The following is a 13,620-nucleotide window of genomic DNA, read 5'->3' as shown; positions in this document are numbered from 1 at the left end:
AACATTTTTGTTCATGTACTTGTCTTTTAAACATTACAAATGTACCCTGAAAAGTTTGATCAAAGAACTAGGTTTTAATGGTCACATTTTTTTTAAAAAAGACATGGAAAAGTAGAAAGGTTTAGGAAGGGAATTTTAAAGTTTGAGGTTCAGGCAGCTGAGGTCACAGTTATAAACTGTGATATGTTTAACATCAGGATGGTTATGAGGCTATAATTAGGAGAGTACACTAGCTTGGAAGGTTGTGGGTCTGAGGAAGGATTATGAGTTAATGACGGGTGAGACCATGGAGGGTATTTGAAAATAGAGTTGAGAATGTTGGAAGAACATATTGGACGGCAGATCTCATAAAGGTGCAGATGTAACAGAGTTGTTTTTATGGATGAATTCAACTTCTCTAATATTGATTGGAACCTCCTGAGTGCAGATGGTGTGGTTGGAGTCGATTTTGTCAGGTGTATCCAGGAAAGATTCCTGACTCAATATGTGGATAGGCCAACTAGGAGGGAGGCAATATTGGATTTGGTGCTAGGCAATGAACTAGGCCAGGTGTCAGGTCTCTTGGTGGGTGAGCATTTCGGTGACTGTAACCACCTTCACCTTCACTATAGCCATGGGGAGGGATAGAAAAGGACAATATGTGAAGGAATTAATTGGGAGAAGAGGAAATTATACTTCTATTAGACAGGAGCTGTGGAGTATAAGTTGGGAACAATTGTTCCATGGGAAGAGCACAGAAATGTGGAGGCTGTTTAAGGAGGACTTGTTGCAAGTGTTGGGTAATTTTGTCCCACTGAGACAGGCAAGGAATGGTAAGGTGAAGGAGTCTTGGATGACAAGAGGACCTTCTCTTCAAGAGGAAGAAGGAGGCTTACTTAAGGTTGAGGAAGCAAGGATCTGGCACAGCTTCAGAAGATTACAGGGTAACTAGGAAAGAACTCAAAAATGGACTGAGGAGAGCTAGGAGAGGGCACAAAAAAAGCCTTGGTGGGAAGGATTAAGGAAAACCCAAATGTGTTCTATACTTACATGAGGAATAACAGAATGATCAGTGAGAGTGTAGGGCCAATCAGGGATAGTGGAGGGAACTTGTGCCTGGAGTGTGAAGAGGTAGGGAAGGCCCTAAATGAGATCTTTGCTTCAGTATTCACGAGACAGAGGGGCCTTGTTGATCGTAAGAACACCATAGAGCAGGTTAATGGGCTTGAACAGATTGATATAAAGAAAGTGGATGTGTTGCAATTCTGGGAAGCATAAAGATAGATAGGTCCCCAGGGCTGGACCAGATGTATCCAAGGTTACTATGGGAAGCGAGGAATGAGATTGCTGCACCTCTGGCAATGATCTTTGCATCCTCACTCTCCATGGGAATAGTACCGGATGATTGGAGGGAGATGAATGTTGTTCTGCTATTCAAGAAAGGGATTTCCCTATCCCCTAAGAATTACAGACCAGTGAGTCTTATGTCTGTGGTAAGAAAGGTACTGGAAAGAATTCCGAGAGATAGAATTTATGACAACAGAGGAACAAGATGGGCAGGCACTATTTTGTTCGGATAATTGAATATTCGGTTAATCGATTCAATGCCTCTCTCTGGGGATCAAAATTTTCAGTTAAGTCCGCTCCCCGTTCAGGAGAGGAGACTATAGCACACCACGCACGAGCCCTGCCCTCTGCCTGCATCCAACCCCACCCCCCTGTACGCCCCTGCCCAGTCAGCCTCCCTCCGGCAGCTGGACTGTACACCAAACAGTAGGACTGCTGCTGCCTTTGTGGGTTAAGTCTCCAAATAGCGCGCGTACGCGCACACAACTTTTTGATAACTTCCCACTCTGCCCTGTACAGGACAATGTCAGAGAGAATTTAGGGTTCACCCCTGTGTAGAACTCAAGGGAAAGTGTGGGGAAGGAGGGAGAGTGGGCGGGAGGTCAGTCATTTGGAGATGGTGCCTGGGCTCCCATCGATGTCTAGGACTGTTCTCGGCAGTATTTCAGTGAGTCTTGATCGTTTTTAATCATTGTAAACAAAAGACGTGATCAGGGTTGAAACAACTCTGATGTAATGTTTCTATCAGGACATCTACATCTCCTTTGGATAATCGATGTTCCTCTGTATTTGGAAAAATATAGTTTGATTAGAGATAGTCAGCATGGCTTTGTGAGGGACAAGTCATGCCTCACAAGCCTTATTGAGTTCTTTGAGGATGTTGGTTAGGCCACTTTTGGCACATAGCGTGCAATTCTGGTCTCCTTCCTATCAGAAAGATGTTGTGAAACTTGAAAGGGTTCAGAAAAGATTTACAAGGGTGGTGCCAGGGTTGGAGGATTTGAGCTCTCGGGAGAGATTGAATAGGCTGGGGCGGTTTTCCCTGGAGCGGAGGCTATGGGGTGATCTTATAGAGGTTTATAAAATCATGAGGGGCATGGACAGGATAAACAGACAAGGTCTTTTCCCTGGGGTGGGGTAGTCCTCAACTGGAGGGCATAGGTTTAGCATGAGAGGGGTGCTATGGACTAGGCCAGACCATTCAAAACATTCTGGAGTTGGCAACCCAGACCATTACTTTGCAATTTGTTTTGGTAAGTGTACAATGAAAGTTACCCAGAGTAAGTTAGCTAGGTTGACTACCAGGTTTTAAAGCAGACAAATGTATTCACAAAATTACACAATGAAACACGAAGAGCAGAATAAAGAACCCCTACAGAACTCTGTCTATCCAAAATAGACTTAATTATGCTGTTCTGAATATACACAATAGTCCCACTAAGCAAACCTCCTTAAAAAAACAGTAAAAACAAAAGGAACAGATGCTTACAGGTCCAAGTTAGAAGGGCAGAAAGAGAGAGAGCCTGTTCACACAGTCCACAGCTTGAACCCACAACTAGTTCTGGACTATTCAGCTTGAGAGCTGACCACTCCCCTTTCATTACACAGGTCAATTCTAAAACATGACCACTTTGGCCTGGAGTCTTATCTGTTTACATATCAACAAAAGGCCTCTCAAAATCCTTTCCATCTCTGTACCAAACCAGACTGATTGGAGCTTAGCCTGATTTATGACCCCTCTGAAAAAAATCAAGGACATAGTATCCTTGAGAAAAGGAACAGCTTTTCGAAAAAAGGGACCAGCTTTGTGACAGGGGCAAGATAGAAAAGCGACCTAAAGGGCAATTTTTTCATGCAGAGTGGTGCATCTATGCAGTGAGCTGCCAGAGAAAGTGGAGGCTGGTACAATTGCGATATTTAAAAGGCATCTGGATGGGGGTATGAACAGGAAGGGTTTGGAGGGATATGGGCCAGGTGCTAGCAACTGGAACTATATTAGGGTGAGACACCTAGTTAGCATGGACGAGTTGGACCGAAGGGTCTGTTAGCATGTTATACATCTCTATGACTATGTAACGAGGCAAGTTAACGAAGGTTGAGCAATGGATATAGTGTATATGCATTTCAGTAAGGCATCTGCTAAGGTTCCCCACAGTAGGCTCATTCAGCAAGTTAGGCAATTTGGGATACAAGGAAATTGGCAGGCCGAAAGAAGACAGCGAGTGAAAGTGGATGGAAAGTATTCTACATGAAGGTTGGTGACCAGTAGTGTGCCACAGGGATCGGTTCTTGGGCCTCTGCTCTTTGTAGTTTTTATAAATGACTTGGATGAAGAAGTGGGGAAGGGTGAGTTAGTGAGTTTGCCGATGACACAAAGGTCAGTGGTATTGTAGATAGTGTCGAGGGCTTTTGCAGGCTGTAACAGGATGCAGAGCTGGGCTGAGAAACAGCTGATGGAGTTCAACCTGGATAAATGTGAAGTGATTCATTTTGAAAGGTCGAATTTGAACGCTGAATATAGGATAAAGACCGGATTCTTGGCAGTATGGAGGATCAGCAGGATCTAGGGGTCCACGTACACGAATCCCTCAAAGTTGCCACCCAAGGTGAGAGGGTTATTATGGTGTTTTTGCTTCAATTAACAGAGGGATTGAATTTAAGAGCCAGAAGGTTTTGCTGCAGCCCTATAAAACCCTTGTTAAACCACACTTGGAAAATTGTGTCCAGTTCTGGTCACCTCATTATAGGAAGGATGTAGATGCTTTAGAGAGGGTACAGAGGAGATTTACCAGGATTCTGCCTGGATTGGAAGGCTTGTCTAATGACGAGAGGTTAAGCAAGCTGGGATTTTTCACACTGGAGAGGAGGAGGAAGAGAGGTGACTTGATAGAGGTGTACAAAGTAATGAGAGGCATAGATAAAGTAGATAGCCAGAGACTTTTCCCCAGAGCAGAAATGGCTGACGTGAGAAGTCATAATTTTAAGATGATTGGAGGAAGGTATAGGGGAGATGTCAGAAGTAGTTTCTCTACACAGAGTGTGGTGGGTGCATGGAATGCACTGCCAGCGGTGGTAGTAGAGCCAGAGACATTAGGGACATTTGAGCGACTGCTGGACAAGCACATGGACAGCAATAAATTGAGGGGTGTGTCAGTTATGTTGATCGTAGATTAAGATAAATGCTCAGTACAACATTGTGGGCTAAAGGGCCCGTACCATTCTATGTTCTAATGTTAAAACAATGGCATTGCTTGTCTGCAAGGTAATGCATGTCTGTGAGCACTGTGGTGATGGGTGAACAGAATCGGGTGCAAGTTAGGCTCTAGACTATGTTTGACACTTTCAGAGTGTAGAGTATGGGAAGATGGCTAGCAATGCATTTGAATAGTCAAGTCGTCAAGTAATAATGGCAACAAATGATGGTTTTGGCAGCAGTTGAGCTGAGACCGGGGTAAAGTTATGAAAAGAGAAAAAGATCTTAGTGGTGATGTGAATGTGCGTTCAGAACCTCTTTCAAAGTACTAACATGAATTGCTGCACATCACAAGCCAAAAAGGGTCAACTATTATACATGTATGCTTCAAACATTAGAGAATTCTAACTTGCATCCTGGATGAAACAATAGGTAAAACTCTAAGTCGCCATAGAGTCTGATGTTTGATTAACAGATCATTGTAAATCTCCAGGCTGGATTACAAGGTAATACAAAAGTGACTTCCAGTATAAATTGCTGAATCAGTTTCCATAAAGTTTTGCAAGCAGAAGATTATTAGAGACCAGTCTTGTTTTCTGGACAGGGCTAGACTTTATTCCAGTTGTTGGAAGGAATGAACACAAGGTACAGAAAGGGAATGCTCGGATAATGCTAGCCTATCCTTTCCAATCTCCATGGAAATATCCCCTCCAATTGTAACTTGCCATATGATCTTAAAAGATAAAACTCTCTGGTATCTGATTGCTACAATTTAATTGCTACTAATAAAAGAATCAAATAATAAACACTGGATACATGACAAATCATATTTCAACATTGCCAATGGTTGAATGTTTGTAACACACCACACAGGTGGTCTCAAAATGGCCACTGTGCTCATTCTCTCCATAGCTCCTAATGCACAACAGGTGGAGCGGGAGTTCAACAATGAACCATCTAGTGGCAACTTATTAGATGAATAAGTTAATTTATTGCCATTCAGTCAGCGTGGCAAATGTTTTACATCAATACCAAGGAAGACAGGAAAAGCTCAAAGATTGTAAGGTAAAAGTGATAACACGTTAGATTCAATTTTGTGCTTTAACATTCCAATTCAGGATTTTAATGTTTTGTTTTATTTTAAAAAAACCTTTTGTTGCTGATAGGTCTAATGACAAATTTGTTGGTAATTTGATAAACAACTAGCCTGAAGCTTGATGCTACTATTTGTCATCATGCTCCATTTGGCTACATGGAGAATGCACTTTTCTCAGCAACATTACTTTTAATTGTTTTCTTTGGGCGGGCGGGGGGGGCGGGGGGGGCGTCCATCCAGCAATCTCTACAAGATACAATCTTCCCAATGATTATAATTTTTAAATTGACATGTATAGTTGCCAACTCTGGTATTCGTGGAGACTTCAAAAAAGGTGGTTTGCGACCTCAGGACACCTTATTCAAGTCAAGCATTCAACATTCCTCCATTTCTGATATTTTTTAATGTCTACAATGTGTACAACAGAAAATACTCTGAAGATTTTATGCTGCTTACAGCAGTGTGTGGAAGGTTAGGCTTTCATTGGTATAGATTCCAGAATTATCCAGGGAGTGTTGGCAATCCCACTTTGAATTAAAACAAAAGTGCTTTCCCTGAACAATAGCAAACATGCTGTGGATGCTGGAAAGTACTCAGAAGGCCTGGCAGTATCTGTGGAGTGGAAAACAGAGTTAACATTTGCGTTCTATGATCATTCATCAGAAAGAAAGGATATAAATCTGAATTCTTAACTCACTTTCTCTCGCCACACATTGCCCAATCCACTGACGGTTTCCAGCATTTTCTGATTTTATTAGTGCATTTCCTGCTGTGGTCTGTGTCACTGGCTTATGTGGGAAATAGACCATACGGTGCAGTTGCTAACCACAGTCAGATATGCGAAAGAGGCAACCATAAGATAATTGGCTTGAGAACAAACAGCATGGATCCCAGTCCTTGAACCCTGAACAGGATCTAAACCAATGCCTGCATGGATATTGACTGAGCACATTCATCAAATGAAGAGAGAGAGAGTTTAAAACAGTTGAATGTCTGCTCACATAGCCAGGTTAGTCCAGCATAACCTTAATAGAGATCAAGACCTTTGGATAGGATGGAAGAGATTTGGATAAACAAGTATACTTTTTTTTAAAAAAGTGGATTTCCCAAAAGGTCTTTTGGAAATACTTCTGAGTTATACAAAAATAACTTATCATGAAGGTGACTGATGCCAAAGACGTGACTTTTGAGATATTTGGAAATGGCCATGCACCTTTTGACAAAGTAAGAGTGAACAACTCAATGTTAAACTTCAGGTGTGGTTACACATGGTTGGAATTTATTGTGTAGTTGGTTGCAAGTACTTTAAAAAAAACAAACAAACCGATTTCTATGTTGAATGGTCACTGTGCCAGCAGCGAAAAAATATCATACCAGCTCTGGATTGCAGCACAGTCAAGTGACAAGCCAGTCTCCTTGGGTAGTTAAGCACTAATTCATCTTAAAAGGAATATCAGACATTCCTGTAATGATGTCTCAATATCAAAATGTTACAAAACTATTTTAGTTCACATTCACCTCAGCATCACGAACACTATTACCTGTGGCAAGTCAAAGAGACATCTCAGGTGAGTTATGGCTCTTATCATCAAAGCAACATTAACTAACTTGGCAATGAGGTATTTGATACAAGGCCTACTTGGACAGTCTATAATTGACCACTCTGGTTACAAGCTTACAGAGGGTCATAGTTCACGCACTTTTCCGTGCAGCCCCAGAAGTGGAAAATTTTAGTTTCTGAAAGTCTTTTTAAAAAAATAAACATTTTAAATTTATATGTATGTTGGCCATGTGCCAGGTCAATTAATTGCACCTGAATCCTGCCAATTCCAAAGATGTTACCCCTTGCCTACCAATGATGCAAGTTAGGCATTTATCAATAATAAATATGTGTGGTTATTTTGAATCATTCTCTCATGAGATGATGGTATTTTTGGTTAAGCCAGCATTTGTCTATCCCTAAATTCCCTTGAGAACCACCTTCTGAATGCTGAAGTCAGTCAGGTGCAGGAACACCCACAGACTCAGACGGTGTGTGAAAGAAGGGGATCTTGGGGTTGGGATTAGATTTCTGTCCCATAGTTGGGCGATAAGTCACAAATAAATTTCTGCACCTAATAGCTAACAATTTAACTGAGACATTCTGTGTTATACATTCATTTAACGAGTTCCAAATTGGGCTAAAACCAGGCATCAATAATCATCTTGAATGACAAGGCAGTGTGTAGCTTGTTCTCCTCTCATCATTGAACAGGAAAAGGCCATTCAGCCCTTCAAGCCTGTTCCACCATTCAATTAGATCATAGTTGATCGGAGGCCTAACTCCATGTACCTGACTTTGGATTTTTACCTTTGCATAACAAAAATTTATCTGCATCAGTTTTAAAATTAACTGATATAGAATGAACTTCTGATTGTTCCAAACCTCTGCCAGCCATTATGTACACACATGCTTCCTAACAACTCTCCTGAACTGTGTGGCTGTAAATTTTCGGATTCTTACTTCTAGAATCCTCAACCAGTAGAAATAGTTTATCTTTATCTACCTTGTCTTTTCTTGTTAATTTCTTGAAGATTTCAATCAGATTATGCTTAAACATTCTATATTCTAGAGAAAAATGGGCCTAGTTTGCATTCTGTCTCCTCCTGACTTAACCTCTGAAGTGCAGGTACCAGTCTTTTAAACCTATGTTATACTCTGTCTATTGCCAATATATCTTTCCTAAGGTGGGTTTGTACCAGTTTGGGCTGATGGGATGGAATCTTTCCTCACTCTCAATCATTACTTAGGAATGAACCTGAGCAGGCTGCCTCCAGATCCTGGCAATCATGACTCCAAAAGCATTATTTCAGGACTGATTCACTCAATCTTATTCACAGGATGTCGGAATGAGAATAAAAAAAAGTTCAAAATGACAAAGGTAGCACTCTTCTAAGCTTTGGTAAAAGGAATCTTTGCTTATGGCAAAGTAAGTCATTTTTTCCTCTTCTTCTGGACTCCGCTGCACCAAAGCTTGAAGACTTGATATTGACAATAATAAGCACAAGAAAAGGTACCATATAGTGAAATCTAACAACTTTACTGATGTGTTTTCCCTTGTAATTGAAGGAAAGACGCCTTGAGGGAAGTTAATTCGGTGACTGGACAACTTGAGTCGAGGTGCTTATTGTTGAAGAGCATGGTTCATGATTTTGAGGGATCCCCTGGGGACAATTCAGGTGATGCCACTCCAGGACGATTCCTTTCAGCTTCATCCTCATCCTCACTAGCACAGTCAATTATGATCTTCTGCTCCACTCTTTCTTTCACATACGCTTCACGTATCCTCTCCAGCTCACTCAGCTCAGCTTTGAGTTTCTCCAGGTGCAACATCCGACGGTTTCGAAGCAGCTTCAAGGGAAACGGGTTCATTTCAACAAATGCAATGTTCATGAGCTTCCTGTGGAACATGAAATAATTATTGACCATTTGTGATTCTCAGGAAGAACTTGCAGCGTAAACAACCTGAAGTGTCCAAAAACATTTTACTTCCAATGACGTATCAGGAAACTCGGCAATTAGTTTGCACCTAACAAGTTCCCATAAACCATGATCAGGACTAAGTACATTGTCTTTGTCACATAGTCTGGGAGAATACCTGTTGCTTCAGTCAATCAGGGTGAACCCTCTGGGGTTTTTCTTTAAAGTAATGCAGTGGAGATCTTTTACATCCACACTAGGAGAGGAGAGATGTCTCATTCTCAAGACACCACCTCTGATAATGCAGTGCTCTCTTCTATAGGAGAATCAACCTAGATTTTGTACTCACATCTTTGCAGTTAGAAGTCCAAACCTTCTAGACTCAAAGACAGGTTAGTGACCCGCTGAGTCTGGGCTAACACGTAAATATCAAGGGTAATACATACAGAAGAGAGAGCAAACTCAGAACAGAGAAATGCAGGCCTGCAGTGCACCTTGGTAGAAATTGGTTGGTGCATATCCTCAACCACATTGAGAGTTTCAATCAAGATTGAGAGATTTCCAATTAGTGATAGCAACAGCATGTTATAAATATCTCTTGAGAGGAACACTAATACCATTATTATTAAGAGTAACTGTTTTCTAAACTACCAATTATTTTATTAAAGTCTAAGTAGGTCAGATCTTACCTTCCCTCAGAAATGTTTTGTGTCAAGTATCTAAGGTAGTCATAAATCGCCAGGTTGTCATTAAGCTTCAAAATTTCTTCCTCATTGTATTTGAAAATTGCTAGTGCATAACGAAATATAACCTGGAAAACAAGAGGTATAATGCTGGAGTCACAATCATTCTGTCCCTATCACCTTCATAGAAGGTCAGATGCCCAGCAAGCTTTCCTCTTTACATACATTCATCCAATTCTCCCTTTAAAAGTTTCAGGTTTTTGCCACCACTCGAGGGAGTGTATTCCATAGGTTATTTGACTGCATCAGAAAGAATTGTCCATCTGCTTGTCTTCACTCTTTTGCCAATTATCTAAAATCAGTGTCCTCTCTCTCCACCCATCAGCTGCCAGTTTGCCCACACAAACCTTGCCCAAGATGTTCTCACTTTTATTCAATTGTCCACACTTCCAACACTTGATATTAGCAGCTAGCACAAGCATAATGGGTCAAATAGCCTCCTTCTGTGCTGTATCATTCTGTGATATTTTGGTTGACTTGCTTTGCATAAGCTATTGGATACCAGAGCATATTGCAATGTTCTGTCTAGTTCAAATCATGTATCATTAGTGATAACTTCCAGGAAAGAAACTCATAACTTCATCCATGCGCCTTATGTGAGTGAGCGTGAGAGAGCGAGAGAGAGCTGATAACTGCGTGAAGAACTTTTACCCTTGTCATCATTGCTTCTACGAACATAGGAATAGGAATAGACCATTCAGCCCTTCAAGTGCTGTACCATTTAATATAATTAACCTTCAGGATTTGCTCATAGAGGAGCAACACTCATTTCAATTATCGGTTTCCTTTTTAAAAAAAAACTTATGGAAACTCTTAACATCTATTTTTATATTCCTAACTAGTTTTCTCTCATACTCTCACATTTTTCTCTATATATTTTATTTTAGTCATTCATTGCTAGTTCTTAAATTCTGACCAGTTTTCTTTCTTGTTTTTTGCAATTTAATACTATCCTCAACTTGCTTAGTCACCCATTTAGCCTTCTCAAAGAGACTTTCTTCTTCACTGGGCCAAAACTTTGCTGAGTTATTAAGTATCTCCTTTAAAAGTCTGCCACTGCATATCTATTGTCCCAACTTTTAACTTAGTTTCCCAGTTCACTTTAGCCATTTTGCCATCATATCCTTATATGTTCCTTCACTTAGATTTAAACACTAATCTTTGACTCTCACTTCTCACCTTCACTCTAAACATGGAATATAATCACATGATTACAATAAAGGAACATCTAGGCTATGGCAATGTTATTGATTCAGTTTCACTGCATATTACTGAGTCTTTAATACCCTGTCTTCTGGTTATTCCAGCATGTATTACTCTGAGAAATTTTTCCAAAATTACTTATCGTTTTTCACGCTGCTTTGTCAGTCTGATTTGCCCAATCTACATGAAACTGGCAGCAGTGGTTAACACTGCTGCCTCACAGCGCCAGGGACCCAGGTTCAATTCCGGCCTCAGTCTGTGTGGAGTTTGCACATTCTCCATGCGTCTGCGTGGGTTTCCACTGAGTGCTCCAATTTCCTCCCACAATCCAAAGATGTGCAGGGCAGGTGAATTGGCCATGCTAAATTGCCTATAGTGTTCATGTAGGTTAGGTGCATTAGTCAGGGGAAAATATAGAGTAATAGGATAGGGGAATGGGTCTGGGTGAGGTTGGAGGGTCAGTGTGGACTTGTTGGGCCAAATGGCCTGTTTCCAGATTATAGGGATTCTATTCTATATCAAAATTAGAGCCACTCAATTATTGCAGTCCCTTTCTTACATTTGTTGTCCCATTCATTTTTCCTGTATACTCTGTCCTGCAGTGCAAATACGGTTGGGGAGCATATAAACTACTCCCACAAGTAGCCTCTTAACTTTCTATCTGATATTACATCCTGCGCTTTCAAGCCAAGGTCATCGTTCACTTCTGTACTAATGTCATCCTTAATGAACAGAGCAATACTCTTGTGCGCACACCCCCACCATCTTTTCCTAATCTTTTATTCTGAGAAATGTTAAATGCTATTTAATATTGAGGTCCCAGGTTTGGTCACCTTCACATGTCTTTTTAATGGGTCATATATACCTATTTCTATCTGTGCTAACAATTCATAAATTTTGTTATGAATGCTGTTTGTGTTTAGATGTAAAGCTTTTAAATCTGGTCTTTTTTCCAATTTTTGCGACCTCTGGCCTTAGTTAATGCAGTCTGTCCCTCACTTTCACACTCTGATAATTATGACATAAATTGTAGCTTAGCTCTTAACTTCTAATTTCCCCTAATTTACTACATCTCCTTCACATGATCCCCTCCTTTGCCGCTACTATTTAGTTTAAAGCCATCTCTCCCACCCAACTTTTATGATTTGCCAGAACACCAATCCCATCATGATTTAGGTGAAGACAGGCCTAGCAGCAGTGATGATGCCAATGCCCCATGAACTGAAATCCATTTCTTTCACATCAGCTTCACCTAATATCCTTTATCCTATTTCTGCCATTGACTTCAACTGTGTGCTCTCTGGTTCTCAATCCTTTTATTAATAGGAGAAAGTTTATCCACATCCATTCTCTCCAGGTCCCTCGTGATTTTGATTACCTCTATCAAATTTCCTCTAAATGTCTCTTAGAGTCATAGAGATGTACAGCACAGAAATAGGCCCTTCAGTCCAACTCGTCCATGCCAACTTGATATCCTAAATAAATCAAGTCCCATTTGCCAGCACTTGGCCCACATCCCTCTAAGCCCTTTCTATTCACGTATACATCCAGATGCCTTTTAAGTGTTGCAATTGTACCAGCTTCCACCACTTCCTCTGGCAGCTCATTCCATACACACACAACCCTCTGCGTGAAGACGTTGCCCCTTAGGCCGGTTTTACATCTTTCCCTTCTCACCAAAAACCTATGCCCTCGAGTTCTGCATTCTCCCACCCCAGGGAAAAGACCTTGTCTATTTACCCTATCCATGCCCCTCATGACTTTATAAACATCCAATCTAACTACACAATTGAACTTTCCTACCCTTGTAACCAATCCATGGTATTTACACTCTAAAGGTCTTTGAAATGTGCTTTGACAATAGACAATAGGTGCAGGAGTAGGCCATTCTGCCCTTCGAGCCTGCACCACCATTCATGATGATCATGGCTGATCATCCTCAATCAGTATCCTGTTCCTGCCTTATCTCCAAAACCCTTGATTCCACTATCCTCGAGAGCTCTATCCAAATCTTTCTTAAATGAATCCAGAGACTGGGCCTCCACTGCCTTCTGGGGCAGAGCATTCCACACACCTACCACTCTCTGGGTGAAGAAGTTTCTCCTCATCTCCGTCCTAAATGGCCTAACCCTTATTTTGAAGCTGTGTCCTCTGGTGCGGGACTCACCCATCAGCGGAAACATGTTTCCTGCCTCCAGAGTGTCCAATTCTTTAATAATCTTATACATCTCAATCAGATCCCTACAGGATGGATTTGTACAGGACAGAAGGAGGCCATTCAACCCAGTGAGCCCCATTTTATTAAGAGAAAATTTCTGAGATTTACCTCTCAACCTTCCCACAATCTTGTGCTATTAATTTTCTCTAAAAGTACTTATTCAATTTCCTTTTGAACATTAGTATGAATCTGAATCCATCATAATATCAGGGAGGGAATAATTCCAAGTCCTAAGCACTCTTTGCATAAAGACTTCTCACTTCTGGTTCTTCCGACATATTAAGTTTAACAAATTTAACTCAAGGTGAAACAAAAAATAGAAGTTGCTGCAGAAAGTCAGCTGGTTGGGCAGCATCTGTCAAGAGAAAGCAGAGTTTACAT

At 41.0% G+C, this 13,620-nt stretch overlaps 1 protein-coding gene across 2 annotated transcripts in view; it reads right to left on the bottom strand.

Annotated features, from left to right (window-relative positions):
- Positions 1 to 5,883: 5,883 nt before the first annotated feature.
- tbc1d2 (TBC1 domain family, member 2) overlaps positions 5,884 to 13,620 on the bottom strand; it is a 76,588-nt gene continuing 68,851 nt past the window's right edge. For both annotated transcript variants that reach the window (XM_072588145.1, XM_072588146.1), the window contains 2 exons: positions 9,765 to 9,886; positions 5,884 to 9,055 (listed from right to left, as the gene is read on the bottom strand). In XM_072588145.1, coding sequence (XP_072444246.1) covers positions 8,800 to 9,055; positions 9,765 to 9,886 — 378 coding nt within the window. In that variant the 3' untranslated portion in view covers positions 5,884 to 8,799. The remainder of the gene's footprint in view (positions 9,056 to 9,764; positions 9,887 to 13,620) is intronic.

The sequence above is a fragment of the Chiloscyllium punctatum genome, chromosome 2 (genome assembly GCF_047496795.1).
Source record: "Chiloscyllium punctatum isolate Juve2018m chromosome 2, sChiPun1.3, whole genome shotgun sequence".
NCBI classification, from domain to species: Eukaryota; Metazoa; Chordata; class Chondrichthyes; order Orectolobiformes; family Hemiscylliidae; genus Chiloscyllium; species Chiloscyllium punctatum.
This window is presented reverse-complemented; position numbering and strand designations above follow the sequence as displayed.